The sequence below is a fragment of the Dromiciops gliroides genome, chromosome 6, assembly GCF_019393635.1.
Source record: "Dromiciops gliroides isolate mDroGli1 chromosome 6, mDroGli1.pri, whole genome shotgun sequence".
Classification (NCBI taxonomy): domain Eukaryota; kingdom Metazoa; phylum Chordata; class Mammalia; order Microbiotheria; family Microbiotheriidae; genus Dromiciops; species Dromiciops gliroides.
The window spans coordinates 39438625-39456147 of record NC_057866.1 but is presented as its reverse complement, the minus strand read 5'-3'; the positions used below and the strand labels follow the sequence as shown (position 1 = coordinate 39456147).

At 40.0% G+C, this 17523-nt stretch overlaps 1 protein-coding gene across 1 annotated transcript in view; it reads left to right on the top strand.

Moving 5' to 3' along the window:
• Positions 1-8749: 8749 nt before the first annotated feature.
• The window catches only part of DNAJC24 (DnaJ heat shock protein family (Hsp40) member C24), a 70517-nt gene continuing 61743 nt past the window's right edge, over positions 8750-17523 (top strand). Inside the window, exons 1-2 of the mRNA XM_043969906.1 lie at positions 8750-8876; positions 12683-12821. Coding sequence (XP_043825841.1) covers positions 12714-12821 — 108 coding nt within the window. The 5' untranslated portion in view covers positions 8750-8876; positions 12683-12713. The remainder of the gene's footprint in view (positions 8877-12682; positions 12822-17523) is intronic.

Sequence of the window (17523 nt, the reverse complement as noted above, 5' to 3'; positions counted from 1 at the left end):
TTCTTTCTTTTCTTTTCTTTTCTTTTCTTTTCTTTTCTTTTCTTTTCTTTTCTTTTCTTTTCTTTTCTTTTCTTTTGTGGAGCAATGCGGGTTAAGTGACTTGCCCAGGGTCACACAGCTAGTAGGTGTCAAGTATCTGAGGCCAGATTTGAACTTAGGTACTCCTGAATCCAGGACCAGTGCTTTATCTACTGTGCCACCTAGCTGTCTCTGTTCTTTACAATTTCACAACCTGCTGTCGGCAGCTTCTCTCAGAGTTGATAAGATTTTATGATCCTAACCAATTAGAAAGTCGCAAGGAACTTCACAGGTAAGCACAATTTAAGGGGTCAGTGGTGCTCTTCCCTCAGTGGTACTCTTCCTCCTGCCCCTCACAACAGTAAGTTATTATTATTGTTATTAATTTTCAAATCAAAATATGCCCAATTAAATATTTAACAGTTCTCACACTTTGTGACCACATTCTTTAACAGTTCAATTCATAATCTAACAGCATCCAGATTAAAAGTTATTTTTCTACTGATATAATTGTGACACCCTCTGAGTGTCATTTTTTAAATTAACAGCATTTCTTACATAATGATTTCTCAAAATTCACAGTGCAGGAAACCTAACAATAACATAAACAATGTTATATATATTTAAACATAACACAAAACTTTTGTCAAGCAAATAACATCAATTCATTTGAATGCCTTTCCAAATGTATATATCCCAAAATTTATAGATCACTTCAACTATCAATCTGACATTCTATACCAATCAAAAGCAAAGCCAGTAATAATAATAATAATAGCCATTAATATATAGTGCTTATTATGTGACAGGCACTATGCTAAGTGCTTTACAATAACTATGTCATTTGATCCTTACAATAACCTTGGGAGGTAGGCCCTATCATTATCCCATTTTACAGATAAGGAAACTCAAACAGAGGTAAAATGACTCAATCAGTGTTACACAGCTAGTGAGTTTCTGAGACTGGATTTGAACTAAGGGTTTTCCTGATCCATGTTGTTTCTAAGCATATCATCTTTTTTTAATGTTTTTAAAATAAAAGTATTTTATTATTTTCCAGTTACATGTAGAAATAGTTTTCAACATTTGTTTTTATAAGATTTTCAATTTCAAATTTTTCTCCCTTCCCCCCTTCCCAAGACAGCAGGTAATCTGATATAGGTTATATATGTACAATAACATTAAACATATTTCTGCATTAGTCATGTTATAAGAGAAGAATAAGAGCAAAAAGGAAAAACCTCAAAAAAGAAAAACAACAGCACCAAAAACAAAAGAAATAGTATGACTCAATCAGCATCCATATTCCACAGTTCTTTTTCTTTTTTTTTGGATTTGGAAAGCCTTTTCCATCATGAGTCCTTTGGAACTTTCTTGACCCATTGTATTAGTGAGAAGAATCTAGTCTATCACAATTACTCAACACATAATGTTGACGATACTGTGTACAGTGTTCCTCTGGTTCTGCTCATCTTATTCATTCAAGTCCTTCCAGGTTTCTCTGAACTCCTCCTGCTCATCATTTCTTACAGCACAGTAGAATTACATTACACTCATATACCACAACTTGTTTAGCCATTCTCCAATTGATGGGCAGCCCCTCAATTTCCAATTCCTTGCCACCACAAAAAGAGCAGCTATAAATATTTTTGTACATGTGGGTCCTTTTCCCTTTTTTATGATCTCTTTGGGGAAAAGACCCAATAGTGGTATTGCTGGGTCAAAGGGTATGCACAGCTTTATAGCCTTTTGGGCATAATTCCAAATTCAAGCATATCATCTTAATGCCAAATATAAAATATATTTGCATTGAGTTCTGATTTATCACACTTATCCCAATAGAACATAACTTACTTTAAATGTGACCACATTATATAAATTAGTTTCAGGATATACTTCAATTAATTCAAATTTGGATTTACAAACAGAAATGTTAGCACTCAAAATTTCAGTTTTCCTAAGGGGCATTAGCTGCCAGCACCTCAAATTATAGACCCTACTTCTTTCAGTTAGCTCATTTGCAAAGATTCATAGCGGCAGTTTCAATTCCTATCCCGCTATTTATGAAGCCTTCGAGTCTCTAAGGATTGGGATATGACCTTCAAGAACAGAATTTTAGTCTCCCACACTCAAATAATTCCATGCTATAAATTTATTTTTAGTTTCCATTTGGTAAATATTGTTTTTCTCAAATTGCTAACAGTCACTTCTCCAAACAGCTTTTCATATCCTTCTTATCTCAACGAAATAATAATTTAAATAAACTTTCTCAAACCTTTTTCCAAAACTCCAAATCCTTTACTTTCAAACTCTACATTAATAATGGCAATGCAACGGGACTCCACCTTTCTTGTTGCACTCTGATTCCACATTTCACTTTGCCTTTACTACTTTTCTTCCATCCATCTTATCTTATTTCCAATCATATTCTAGTTTGATATTCCACTGAATCTCTCTTGTACAGCTTTCCTTATAGGATACCAACCAATTGCTAAAATTTTATTTCTTGAGTTGCATAGTCTATTTTATGTGACTTTGATATTAGTTTACCTAAACCATTAAGTCTGATGAATCATTTCAAACTAGCTTCAGTTCTGCTTATTCTTTAATGAGTATAATCACCTTCTACTAGAACAATATCACCCTCCAGGAAGGGGAGAGAGGTGTAATTTTATTCCTAGCCGCAAACATCCAAAATGCCACTAAGATGTTTTAGCAGTTACAAAAACCTTTAAACCATAATTTGGAAATTAATAGTAACAGTCACAAACTTTAGTTTCTAATTAGTTTCTAATTCCATAAATTTTTACAAACCAGAAAAAAAATATTTCCCTTCTTTTCTTGTCTGTCTTTATCACTGCGATCTTCAACTTGGCCAGGGTTATAAAGGCAGAGATAAAGAAAGAAAGGTTTTCCTTATCTTGCACTGAAAGTATAATCCAAGAGATGAGTGAAAAAGTCCCCCTGCTCAATATTGTAGATAGCTGGGAGAGGCTCACTTTCTGTGCTTTCTTACAGCAGTCTTGAAGGTTGAGTAGGTGTTGGGAAAACAACTTCTAACTTTAGGGAATTCTAACTTCTTCAAGGTAAACAAGACCTTGTCCCTGCTAGAGAACTTTGGAAGTGGAAGCCCCTATCAAAGCCCACCTCACTGTCTGCCAAATACAAGCTTCCCTCCCTAACAGCATAGAGCTTATTCCCATGTTCACCAGGATATCTAGACAGCTAAGGGCCAGTTATGGACCAGGTAGCTTGGAAGAGTTGAGGAGAAAGACAGGAAGAGAAAGAAAAACAGAAAAAGAAAAGGAAAAATCTCAACCAAAATAATTTTAACCAGATTTTTTTTTTAAAGAAACTTTAAGTGATCAAGTCAAAAGGATTGCTTGTTGACAGATTAGGGCAGCCTGAGCTAATTCTTTTTTTGTTTTTTTTTTTGCGGGGCAATGGGGGTTAAGTGACTTGCCCAGGATCACACAGCTAGTAAGTGTCAAGTGTCTGAGGCCAGATTTGAACTCAGGTCCTCCGGAATCCAGGGCCGGTGCTTTATCCACTGTGCCACCTAGCTGCCCCCAGCCTGAGCTAATTCTAACCCCGAGTCCTGACCTTGGCTAAGCAGAGCCCCTTAATTTGGGGGGCACCCAGAGTTAAGGCCTGGAATTGACCAGGTTCTTGACAAACTGATTCAATCCCATATTAGTTGGACCTTCCCATGGCCCATCCTAGGCCTCAAAGAGCTTTCAGGCTCCTCAGGCTAACTGGCCGCATCCCACAACTCCCACCAGAATTGTCATTCATGACAACGAACCCCCAAATCTGAAATAGTTTTAGAAAGAGATGTATTAGGTCATTTGGTAAAGGAGAGCAAGCCAGAAGAAGATATGGCTCCCTCTTGTCCAGGCTGTCTGAGTTTTACATTATATAGGATTCAGACGAGGGTACATGTACATAAATGACATGTATACAGTTAAGCAATTTTTCCAAGAGGGAAATTTGAAAGCAAGATAGATTGAGATAGGTGTCAGTAAATGCAAACATTCAATAAAATTTGGATGGTCCCAATAAAAGAGCTGGGTGAGTGAACTCAAAACATAAATGTTTTGGGTAGATCCAGGATCTGGGGGACCCCAAAATTCCTTATCACCATCTCCAGCATTTCTGGTTACTGAGTCCAGGGCAACATTCTGTGTTCAAACAATCTCTAGTCACATAATGTTAGACTTAAACGGTATAATAATGAATGGTTTCCAAATAATGAAGCATTTTCTATGTCATCTAAACCATTATAATATACTTTTAACTGAACCTATCACTTCCAGTCTCCCTTCTCCAACTGATCTTTCACACAGTAACTAAAATAATGTATCCATAGAATTGGTCTGACCATTTCATTCAAAAACCTTCAATGGGGGCCTCCTCAAGGATTAAATACAAACTCCTTTGTGTGACTGATCAACCCTAATGACTACATTCTAGTGCTGTTCTCTCAAAAATCTGGTCTCAGCCACCCTTCCACACATTCTACATTGGAGCCAGATTGGACCAGGAACTTCAAACTATACATGTCACAACCCACTTTCATGCATTTTTATAGGCAGTCTTCTATACATGGAAAACACTTGTTCCTGATTTGCAATTTTCAGAATGCTCATCTTCAAAGGAAGCAAGAATTTAAAAACTCTTATTACCAAGCCTTTGGGAAAGAGAAGAGTCTTTGACTCCTCCCTAGTCTTCCCAACTTTCCCCATGACCAAAGGCTGACCTTGGAAATTCTGAAAGGTTGCTGCCCTAGCAAAATCATTTGGAACAGCTGTTGGCAGGTACTGATGAGAATATGAAGACAAACTAGAAACATGGAAGAAAAGCAGCTTCAAGGAGCCCAAGGAAAATAGGGGCGGGGTGGCAAGAAAAAACAACTACATCATGCCTAAAGGGACCTTCATGGGGATTTCACAAAGGGAAAGAAGAGCTTTCAGAAATGAGGAGATATGATACCCCTTCCCCACACTTTGTACTTTAAACTTGATCCCATTTCCCCCTGGAATCTCTATGTACTTGTGGGAAACAGTGACCCTAGTTTAGGGGGAGGTTTTGTACCAAATGCAACACATTTAGTATAAGATTTTAGTTAAGTAGCTGTCTCTAAAAGCTAATTGAGTTTCTGAATAATTGCTACCAACTAATAATAATCAATAGGAGAAGCACACTGCTAGGAGCTCATGAGCTATAGGACTAGAAATCTACCTCTCTCCCTCCCCCAACACAAACAACCCAGAAGTGTGCTGGGGCCAGCTCTAACTGGCTTGTAGAGCCAATTGTTCAATTTTCAGTCTGCGCATTCCCAACACCTACAATTCACAGCTTCATTGATTGTTCTGTTGATTGTCTAGACTTAAGGGTTAAAAATGCATATTAAACTTAAAAGTATGTATTCATACTTTTTTTAAAAATCCCAGACTATCCAGTTCTTAAATATTTACCAGCATAACACTGTGTTGAGGAAGCTAGGTAGTGTTATGTATAAGCACTGGACCTGGAATCAGGAAGACATTTATTCTCTTTCAGACTCAGTTTCCTCATCTGTAAAAAGGGTATAATAAGAGCACCTACCTCCCACAGGTGTTGTGAATATCAGATGAGATTTTAAGGTGGTTTGTAACCCTTAAACATTCTATATAAGTGCTGGCTCATAGTTATAATAATTATGATAGATTTATTATATAGTTATATAAATTTATATATTATACATGATTTATAATTATAGCAATTATACATTTATCATTTTTCATAGTATATATTTATTACTATAGTATAACAATAAATGTTATTATTCTCTATAATCAGTATTTGAGCTCCACAGGAGTATAATATCCTAAGGAATGAAGCTATAGGAGAAGGAGAAGGAGAAGGAGGAGGAGGATGGCATTTCTATAGCACTTTAAGGTTTGCAAAGTGCTTTACATTCATTAGCTTATTTAAGCCTCATAGCACCTCTGACCCAATCCCTAGGACTTTGAAGAGCTACCAAGCCCTGCTTAGTTCAAACCCCAACCTTGGAAAGAGGTCCTTCTCCTTATATTCTTTATTACTCTTTTTTTTGTGTGTGTGTGCAGGGCAATGGGGGTTAAGTGACTTGCCCAAGGTCACACAGCTAGTAAGTGTCAAATTGTCTGAGGCTGGATTTGAACTCAGGTACTCCTGACTCCAGGGCCGGTGCTCTATCCACTGTGCCACCTAGCTGCCCCTCTTCTCCTTATATTCTTGTTCCTATGTCCTTTACCCATGATATTGTGGTACCTGGGTTTCTGTTTATTTAATTTAAGTGCTTTCTAAAGTCTGATTAAATGATCATTCTATAGAAGCATAGAAGTTGAGACTTGGAAGAAACCTTAAAGATCACCTAGTCCATTTAAGTTTTTGTGATTTTATATCCTGTACTGAAATATTTACTTTCCTGGGAGAATTCCCTAATTCTTGGATAACCTTAGTTTAAGAGATTTAAGCTATTGCTGAGATGTTAGATTCACAAAGCGTTCTAAAAATTTTTTTCCCCACACTTTGGCATGTCTTAATTCTACAGAAAAATAATTTACAAGTAGTGTTCTGCAAACATTAAAGTGCTAAAGTCACTATTATCATTATAAAAATCACAGTCAGGTCACAGTGTTGGAAGGATCTCTTAGAGATCCCTTAGTCTTCAGGACCACACTTTTGGAATTCTAGATAAATGAGTTCCCCAATCCTTGTCTAAAATGGTTTCTACTCTCTAACCCACATAATTATGAAGACATTATTGATTACATCTAACCTCCATCCCATTCATCATGATATGTCCACTTCTTTTTTTTTTCTTTTTGCGGGGAAATTGGGGATAAGTGACTTGCCCAGGGTCACACAGCTAGTAAGTGTTAAGTGTCTGAGGCCAGATTTGAACTCAGGTACTCCTGAATCCAGGGCTGGTGCTCTATCCACTGTGCCTCCTAGCTGCCCCATGTCCACTTCTTTTAGTTCTACTCTGAATAAGAGGATCACTAGTCTACATCCTCTTAATTAAGGGATGTCATGTATTTTTTAAAGGAATGTCATTTATGTGATTGAAGTCTTTTGCTTCTAAAATAACAAAATCTCATATTTATATAAGGTGCACTTTTCTAACAATTTTAACATATATTATTTCACTTGATACAATAACCCAGAGAGGCATGTAGGACAAGTGTTGTTGTGGTTGTTGTTACTTTTCTAAAGACGGGGAAACAGAGAAGGAACTAACTTGTCCAAGTAGGAAAGGGAAGAGAATGTGTTTATATAGTGCCTAATATATGTTAGGGACTGTGCTAAGTGCTTTACAAATATTATCTCCTTTAATCCTTACAATCTGAAAAGTAGGTGATGTTATTACATTCCACAGTTGAGGAAACTTGGGCAGCCAGAGAGGTCACCTGACTTGTCTAGTGTCACACAGCTCTTAAGTGTCTGATGCCAAATTTGAATTCAGGTCTTTTTGACTAGTCCAAATGCTCTCTCCAAGGTAATTGAGTGACCTAGGGGCTAAAGATGATTCTTCTGACCTATTTTAGTGTTCTTTTTTGCTACCATATTGAGAGATGCTATTCCAGTTGTAGTTCAGCAACCAACTTTCTACCTGATTTAGAGAGAATTCAATTTAATTCAAAAAGCATTTACTAAGGGAGGAGGCACCAAAATGGGTATTAGGGGATAAAAAAAAAGCAGAACTAAGTCTATGCTTTTAGAGAGCTGAATAGATACAATATGGACACAGATAAGTGAACACAAATTAATGAAAGTAACTTAAGAAAATACTGTTACTAACTGAAGGGATCAGAAAAAACCTCATCATGAAAGAGGTGACTTCTGAGTCAGCTTTGAAGTGCAGCGGAGCACCGGGTCTGGAGTCAGGAAGATCTGAGTTCAGATGCGACCGTACACGCTTATTGACTATGTGACCCTGGGCAAGTCACTTACTACCTATTTTTCTCAGTTCCTCATCTGCAACATAGGGACACACTGGAGTAGGAAATGGCAAACCACTCCAGTAACTTTGGCAAGGAAGACCCCCACGGACAGGGTCACGTAGAGTGGGGCACAGGTTGAACAACAAGAAAGGATTTTTAAAATCCAGCCTCGAAACTCACTCCTTCTGTGACTTTGGGAAAGTCACATAAAACCTCTACATCCGTGAAATAAGGGAGTCGTGTTAGATGGCCTCTGGGATTCTCTCATGGGCTTCTCTCACCTGCAATGACAGTCGCCCCGCTGGCCTGGCAGGACTGAAGAGGAGGTAAGGCTCGTGACGTGAAAGCCCACGCAAAAGTCCACGGGCCCCGCGAGGTGCAGCCCTCGTGACAGTTCCTTTTGGTGCCGGCTTTGGTCGGTCCTGAGCTTCACCTCTCCCCCCCAGCCCCCCCAATTCCCCCAAGTGCCTTATCTTTGGGAAGTGCCAGGGAAGCAGTGCTGGCATGGACACCTCGGAAGACCTCTCTGCCTTTTGGCATCCCTCCCGAGACCCGGCTCCAAGTCCTTACGAGTAGCCTCCTCGGGGCGGGGCCGGACCGAGGTCCCTCCTGCTCAGACTGTTCGAGGAAGGGCTGAGCCTGCGCAGTGGCCCCAGCGCCTCTGAGCCGGCCGGCCCGAGCGGCGTCTAGTTACCTTGGAGACGGCGTCGAGGTCGTCAGGACGCTACGTCCTCCTGGTGCTTCAGTCATTGTGGCCCGGCTGGAAACGAGGCTGCCTCGCAGGCCGGGGTTGGGGGGAAGGAGGTTTCTCGATTTACTTCCGCCGGAAAGGCTGCAGCCAAAAGGCCGGCGGCCCAAGCTTTTCCCTTTACGTGGCCGCGAGCTCCGGTAAGACGGTGTCCCGCGGGATTGGGAGCCGGGAGGTGACCGCGGGAAGCCGGAGGCCGCCGGAGAGCTGCAGAGCTGGGGGAGCGGGCGCGGGCGGGCCGGCGGGCGGGGGACTCGTTTCCTCCGGGGCGGCCCCTGTGTGGGGACCGGGTCATAGGTGCCTAGCTGCTCCCATCCCCTCCTTTTTACACTTGGGGAAACTGAGGTCCAGAGGGAGCAAGGGCCTTGGTTGACTCCATTTTGGGGGTCTCTTCCCTAGGTTTGGGACCGGAAGGTGCCTGAAGGACCATTAGTTCCACCTCCTTTTTCTTATAGGATAACTGAGCCCCAAAGAGAGAAAGTGACTTGCCCAGAGTCAGACAGATCGGCAGATCTAGGTTAAGTGACTCACCCAGGGTCACACAGCTGGTAAATGTCTGAGGTCTTCCTGACTCCAGCACAGAGCTATCTATTCACTGCCACCCCTCCCTCAAAGCTACACTCCCGTCCCCTGTGCCCTTCTGCCCTGGCTCCCAGTGATCCTTTGGGTATCTTTCGATGGTGTATGCAGCCATCTTTAGTCTTGATTGGGACAGAAGTGATGATGATGATGATAGAATATCTCTCAGTTTGCTTTTCTTTCATGCTTTAGAGACAATATTAATGAACAAGACCAATAGCTCTCCTTTAAAAGTCATTTTCCCACACTGACAGATCATACATAGTCAATCACCATTTATTTATCAGGGTAATAATTTAGATTTAGTGTCTACAACGCTTCACATAGGATTTGCAGCCCTTCTTTGCAGGGTAATTGCTGCACCATTGAAGGGAACATTCAGATCAAAGAAATCAGGGATCCCTTTAAGTATTTTGCTCAAAGACTGGTGCTAAGGCTTCTAATTTAAGGCGACCACAATTTAGATTTTAAACATCACATTTAAACATCCATTATCTAATACTCATACTTGGGAAGCAGTTAATACATGCTGTTTTGTTGAAGTGAATAACAATTTTGCCAATAAGAAAAAAAGGGCCCTAAGTTTCCATGGAGTCCAAAGTGTCATTTTCTCCATGAGGGAGCTCTCAAGAGTCTTAACAGTTTAGTGAGGCAGCTAAGTGATGCCCAGGATAGTGAGTCTCAGACATGACCCTGCATAAGTCTCAGTTTCCTGACTGCCTTGATTTCCCCAACTGTAAGATGGGGATAACAGCACCTTCCTCCCCAGATGGTTGCAAGGTTCAAATGAGATAATATTTGTAAAGCAGTTAGCACCATCCTTAGTAGTTTATAAAGCACTTAGCACACATGGCCGGTGCTTAGTGAATACTTGTTCCCTTCCTCTTCTCCCTAGAGAAAGGGTCTTGGAGATCTTGAATTCCAAACCCTCATTCTCCAGATGAGGCCCCTAAAGGTTTATTGAAAAAGTCTTAAAGGGGGTAACTGGTAGCCTCGCTCTCTTGACAACTGTGCTGTTCATGATTTTAAGGAGGGTATGTAGGGACAGAACTTAGACTTGAGGTCTAAAAGATTTGGGTTTGAAGATTGCCCCAAGCACTTACTTTGGACAAGCCTTTTAGGCATAGCTCAGCCTCAGTCTCCTTGTCTGTATAACTGGGACAGTCATATTATCTGTCTGACTGGGTCGTTGTGACGTAAAGTATATACATCCTGGTAAATTTGAAGGTGGCTCTGTAAGAACACTGACTCTGGCGTTAGAGGACCTGAGTTCCCCGGGCAGGTTTCTGGTTTTACTTGTGTGACTGTGGGTAAGTCACTGAATCTTAGTTTTCCCATCTCTCAGATGAGGAATTGGAACCAGATGGCCATTAGATGATAGGATCTTGTATCTAAAGCTGAGAGAGACCTCCGAAGCCATCTGATCCAACCCCCTCGTTTTACATTTGAAGAAACTGAAGGCCAGAAAGACAGGATTACTTGCCCTGGGTCACACAGGTAGTAACCATGAGAAAATGAATTTGAATTCAGATCCTTGGACACTAGAACAGGTGTTCTTTCAGCTGTACTCTCCTTCCTCTTCAGCTCTAGTTCAATGAATTTGCAAGAACCTAAATCCATTAATTTACATGAGCTATTAATATGAATCTCTTTTTTTCATTTTCTCTTAGGTAATTAAGAAGTTTGATTTATCATTTTATTTTACATTTAATCTTTTTACCACATGCATGGGCATCTAAATACAGTTCTTTATTTCAGCTTTTATCCTGTTTAGCATCCACGAGACCTAATATAATGTTCTGTATATACTGGGTGTTTGGTGCATGCTAGATGAATAAATGAATGAATGATTTGTTGTAAAAAAAATTAAGAAACAAATACAATTCTTTGAGAGAGTTGAATTAAGATATAATTGTCAAATATGTGCAATAATTGTAACTTACTTAAAGTAAAGCAGGTATAATGGAAGGAAAAATGTTTCTTCTATAAAATATGGATAATAACACTTTTGGATTTAGAATAAACTTTAGTTATAATTTAAATTGACCCTTTAGTTTTATAAACTAGGAAACTGAGTTTCTAAGAAGTTAAGTGACTTGTCCAAGCCCACGTAGGCAACATAGAACAGAGATTAGAAAACAGGTCTTCTAACCTAAAATAGATTGCTTTTCACACTATACCATGCTACTTATAGAAACCTACCTCACAGACTTGATTTAAACTCATCTGTGTAACTGTTAATGCCTTTGACAACCTGAGCCCCAGCTGTCATTCCAGCCTTATTGAACATTATTCCTTTTCCTACACTTTGTGATCCAACAAAAGGGATTTCTGTCTGTTCTTCACCCATGACACTCCATCCCTTGTTTTCCGTGTCTTTGCACTCAATGATTCCCCTAATCTTTTCCATCCCCCCTTCCCTGCTCCATGCATAGAGTCCCTTTCTTCACAGATGCAGCCCAGGCGCCACTTTCTATAGGAAACCACTCTTGGTCCCTTCTCTCCCAAGTGCTGGAGTCCTCCCTCCTTCCCATACTGTCTTGTATTTATTTAATGGAGAAAGCTGCGAGAAGGGAGAACATTCAGTGTCCTTAAATTATAGAGGAGGCAGAGGGAAAGTATAAGAAGACTGGAAAGGCAAGAGGAGACCAGGTTCAACAGAGAATTTTGTATTTGCTCCTGGAGGTAATAGGGAGCCACTGGAGTTTAGTAAATAAAGGAATATGGAGACACAGTCAAACCTGAAGTGTAAGAAGGTTCCATTGGCAGCTGAGCAGAGGATAGACTGCAGTGGGGAGAGACTGGAGGCAGGAAGTTCAGGGGTCCAGGGGAGAGGCAATGAGAGCCTGCACCAGGGTGGCAGACATTCCTAAATCCAAAGCCAAGCAGAGTGTCAAAGTGCGTAAGAGAGGCATTGTGGGGTATGAAGAGGGCACCTTTCTGTGGAGGCATTAGAGGGGCCAAGGCTTATGAGGGAGGGAGTGTCTCAGCTGGGCCCATACATGTATATTATGTATACATAAATAAATGATACATATGTTAATGTATACGCGTTTGTATGTATATGTGCCTGTTATGTACACATATATAGATATCCCATTCTCCATTATAGTGTACATTCCTTGTTCATAGAGATTGTTTCATTCGTTGTATTTTCCCCCACCCAGTGCCTAACACTTAATAAATGCTTGTTGATTGATTTTGTGAAGATCAAATGAGATGATATACATAGAGTGCTTCCCAAACCATAAAACTCTATAAATAAGAGCTATGTAAACATTTTCAGACTTTCAATCTAATTGCTTCCTCCTTTTTCCATTAGATTAATATAAAGTGTAATGAAGTATTTTTAATATTTTTAATGCAGTACATTAAGGAAAGGCCTTGTGCAGTATACCATGGCTTTTGAACCCTTCCCTCGAAAGGACTGGTACAGTGTTCTGGGTGCGGAGCCATCAGCAAGCATGAAAGACCTGAAACAAAAATACCAAAAGCTCATTTTAATGGTAAGCATTCGTTGACCTGATTTTGAATTATGTCATAAAAAATTTTGAATGCCCAATAGTACATAACAAATGCAGTGGTATAAATAATCTAATTAGAATGATAATTTGATTTCATTTAAAGTTTCAGTAATATGGGGGGAGGGGAAAAGTTTCCAATAGTTTAACTGTTTTCATTAGACTGTTGATAAGTCACTTTTCTATAGAATCGTTGTTTATTTTTTAAAAGTCATGATGAAATCTCTTATTCCTTTACCTTTATGGAACCAAGGTGTTTTGCAAACAACTGAAAACAAAAGAGTTGTTATTTTTAATGTTTATCTAATATTATCCAATATTACATGTTATATATGATAGGATGGCAACAGATTACTTTTAAAATGTCTCTTCAAAACAAAATCTGCTGTGTTTATTTTTATAATTCTCTAGCACTTAATAGAGTGCTGCATTTAGTATATGCCTAATGAAATGTCTTTTGAATTACTGAATCAGTAATATCAAAGTGATTTTTATGTCCAAGAATTTCACTACAAAGTAACATTATTGAAATATAAAGATTAGACATAGTTAAAAATAAGTATTTGTGGAGGCAGCTAGATGGCACAGTGGATAGAGCACCGGCCCTGGATTCAGGAGTACCTGAGTTCAAATCTGGCCTCAGACACTTAACACTTACTAGCTGTGTGACCTTGGGCAAGTCACTTAACCCCAATTGCCTCACTAAAAAAAAAAAAGTATTTGTTTTAGTCATTTGACATCACCTTTAATTAGGCATGTGTGGTCATTTTTCAGACTGGTTGTACATATCAAGGAGAAACAGGAAAACTAATTTGGGATTATAAAGACTGGAATCCACAATAATGGGACCCTGTAAAATGGTTGGGGTTCACCTCTTTCTAGAGCTGGAAGAGATCCAGGAAGTCAGCTATGGCAGCTTTTACCTGAATGGGAATCCTTGCCCAAGCATCTTCAAGAAATAAGCCAAGTTTTGTTCGAAGGCCTCCAGTGAGGCAGAGCTGACTATTTGCCAAGGAAGCCTCTTCCCTTTTTGGACAGCTCTGATTGTCAGGAAGGTTTTCCTTATGTAGAGTTTATTGTTTTGTTTTTTGTGAGGCAATTGGGGTTAAGTGACTTGCCCAGGGTCACACAGCTAGTAAGTGTTAAGTGTCTGAGACAGGATTTGAACTCAGGCCTCCTGACTCCAGGGCTGGTGCTCTATCCACTTTGCCACCTAGCTGCCCTTATGTAGAGTTTAAATGGGAAAGATAGGATCCCTGGAGCTGAGGAGGAATGGCAAACTCAGGATTCAAGTTCTGAAAGCAGAAAAAGAAACACCTCTGATCAGGAAGAAGATGAGTTGTGTGAAGAGGCATGGAGATATATGGAGAACTCACCACCCAACTTAGACTTAAGATGGAGAGAGATACAACACATCTCTGTATATCTATATATGGTGGAAGCAAGGGGAGACCAGAAAAGATGACTCCCTGAAATAGCACAGCCCCATAGAGAGAGTGTCAGAAGGCTCCAAATGAGCTAGCAAGCAATGAAAATGAAGGACACCAATGAGGGGCTGGGGTGGGGCCCAGATATATTGGGGGAGAGAGGAGGCGATCAGAGCCAGGATAGGACTGCATAGGGTGATGACCAAGAGCACAGAGGAGACAGCTGTTCTATTTTGATTGTACTTCTCTTTTCCTTGGGAAGGAGAATGATTTTTGGACTGGAAAGAACAGAACAAAAATGGCAAAGAGGGAATTGATAACTCAGAATAAGTAAGGAGGCAGAAGGAGAACATTTAGCTCCAGGGTGAATTTCAGTTCTCTGGTTCAGATGAACTTCATAGTTGGAAACTGAAAGAACTGACAGATGTGATTGTGACACCACCATTAGGAAGACTAATAGAGATTGTGAAGAACACGAGAGATGTAGCAGGTCTTCAGAGGGACACTTACTCTGATTTTTCAAAAGGGGGAAGAGACTGGAATCTTCCACAGAGGCCAGCAATCTTTGATTCCTGGGAAAATTCTAGAATGTATTATTAAAGAGATGACTAATGAATCTCTAGGTAAGGAAGCATCATGCCAGAAGACCCTTATTTGCCATTTTTGAGTGGGCTTATAAACAAATAGATTTAGGGAATGATTTAGAAATACTCTGTTATTCCTATAGTACAACCACAGTGTTTGAAAAAGTTATGTACTATTCTGTTGAAATATAGTGAGACTTTGTGGTTATTGTTGTTCTTCTGCCATGTCTGATTCTTTGTGACCCAATTTGGGTGTTGTTTTTTTGACCAAGATACTGGAGTGGTTTGCCATTTCCTTCTCCCATTCATTTTATAGATGAGAAAACAGACAAAGAAAGTTAAGTGACTTGCCCAGGGCCACATGGCTAGTCAGTGTATGCAGACAGATTTGAACTTCCAGGCCCAGTGCTCTATTCACTGTGTCACCTGCCTGCCCCTGAGACTCTAATGTAGTTAGATTCTGAACTGGTTGAATGACATGAATCAGAGATCAGTCATTTGTGATTCACCGTCATTTTGGAAGTGGGGCTCCAACCAAGTGTATAAGGGATTTGATCTTGGCCCTGTATGGGTTAACACTTTTATGTTACTTGGATAAAGGCACTGATGACACGATTATCAAAATTTACAGATGACATAAAACAGGAAGAGAGAGCTAACACCCTACAAAACAGGGTTGGGATCCAGAGAGATCAATAGACTCGAGCAGGGGTCAGGCTGTGGTACCACAATGGCTACTGTATGGCCTGGGACAATTTGAAAAATAAATTTGTCTCTGAGAACAGTTGTTTTATTGTATTTAAAATTTTTTTAAAACATTCTTTGCTGATGTGGTTGTATTTGGCCCTTGGGCAATAGATTGCCTACCCCTATGTCTTGACCTGTATTTGAGAAGGTGAAATCCAGTAGGGATAAACGTGAAGTCTTACACTTCACAACTTCACAGGAAAGATTGGGCAGTCACTATTAGACAACATTTGACTGACAAAAAATCTGGTTGTGTATTAGTGAACTTCAGACTCAATATGAGTCAGGGATGTGATATATTGCAGCCAAGAAAGTGAATGGGATAAAAGAGGCCTAGCTTTCAAGAATAAGGAGAGTATAATAACCCTGCTGAACTCTTCTGTTGTCACACCTCTTTGGGAGTATTGCTTTCAGTTCTGGGTCTCACCATTTATGAAGGACATTGTTCATCTTTTGAATATGTAGAAGCAGGGGCAGCTAGGTGGCGCGGTGGATAGAACACCAAGGCTGGAGTCAGGAAGACCTGAATTAAAATTCGGCCTCAGGAATGTACTAGCTGTATGACCTTGGGCAAGTCACTTTACTCTGCCTCAGTTTCCTTATCTGTAAAGTGGGCTAGAGAAGGAATGGTAAACCATTCCACTATCTTTACCAAGAAAACCCCAAATGGGGTCACAAAGAGTTGGATATGACTAAACCACAACAACATAAGCAGCCAGAAAGGTGAAGACTTTTTAGTCTGTGTCACATGTGGAGAACATTCAGGATATAAATTGTTTAGAGCAGTGAAGTCAAACTCAAATAGAAGCAGGTCTGCTACTCCCCATGTTATAATTTTTTGTTGACCCCATGTTGTTATTCATGGCAACCATACAAGTGTCTCTTGGACTTGAGGTTGACCAGAAACTGGTGTTCCATGACTTAGACCTATACAGCATCACCTTTGTTTCAGGGAAAAGCATGATTTTATTAAAGTGTCTGCAGTTTCCCAAAGAGCATCTAGCCTGCTGTCCTCCTTTTCAGTTCTGGGCTCGAGTCATTGCCCATTTAGGGTTTTTCTACAACATGTATGTACTGGTGAGCCAGCTCTCTAGCTCCTCCATCCTGCTACGTATCATAATCTAGGTGATAGACATTCTTTATCCCAAACTCTTTTGAGAAATTATGGATCTCCTTTTGAAGACCCTGCATTATTCTGGGGACCAAATTTATGCTGATTGAGCACAAATCCATCCGTAATCAAGAGCAAATGGAGAACTTGACCATTTGTAGAGATCCTGGATGCATGCCTCAGTGCCCACCTTCCCTCCTTATTCTTACAAACTCTTAGATTGAGCGGTCACTTCTGATCGAGGTCATCTCTTCCATTTCAGTAGCCACTTCCTTTTTTTTAAATTTTTCTAATAAAAGCATTTTATTATTTTCCAGTTACATATAAGGATAGTTTTCAACATTTGTTTTCATAGGATTATTAGTTCCAAATTTTTCTCCCACCCTCCCTTCCCTCCCTCCTCCCCAAGACAGAAAGCAATCTGATACGTTATATATGTACAATCACATTAAACATATTTCTGCATTAGTCATATTGTGAAAGAAAAATCAAGGCACAAGGGAAAAACAGCAACCACTTTCTTATTCGTTATGGAGCAGATAGCTCTTTCAAATCTAGAAAACTACTGCAACATCTGACTTTTCACTAAGATTTACAGAGAACTCCTAAAATTCAAATTCATCCCATCAACTTTCAGAGAAATTTTTTTAAAACTCAGTATCCAGGGGGCAGCTAGGTGGCACAGTGGATAGAGCACCAGTCCTGGATTCAGGAGGACCCAAGTTCAAATTCAGCCTCAGACACTTAACACTTACTAGCTGTGTGACTCTGGGCAAGTCACCTTACCCCAATTGCTTCACCAAAGAAACATTTTGCTG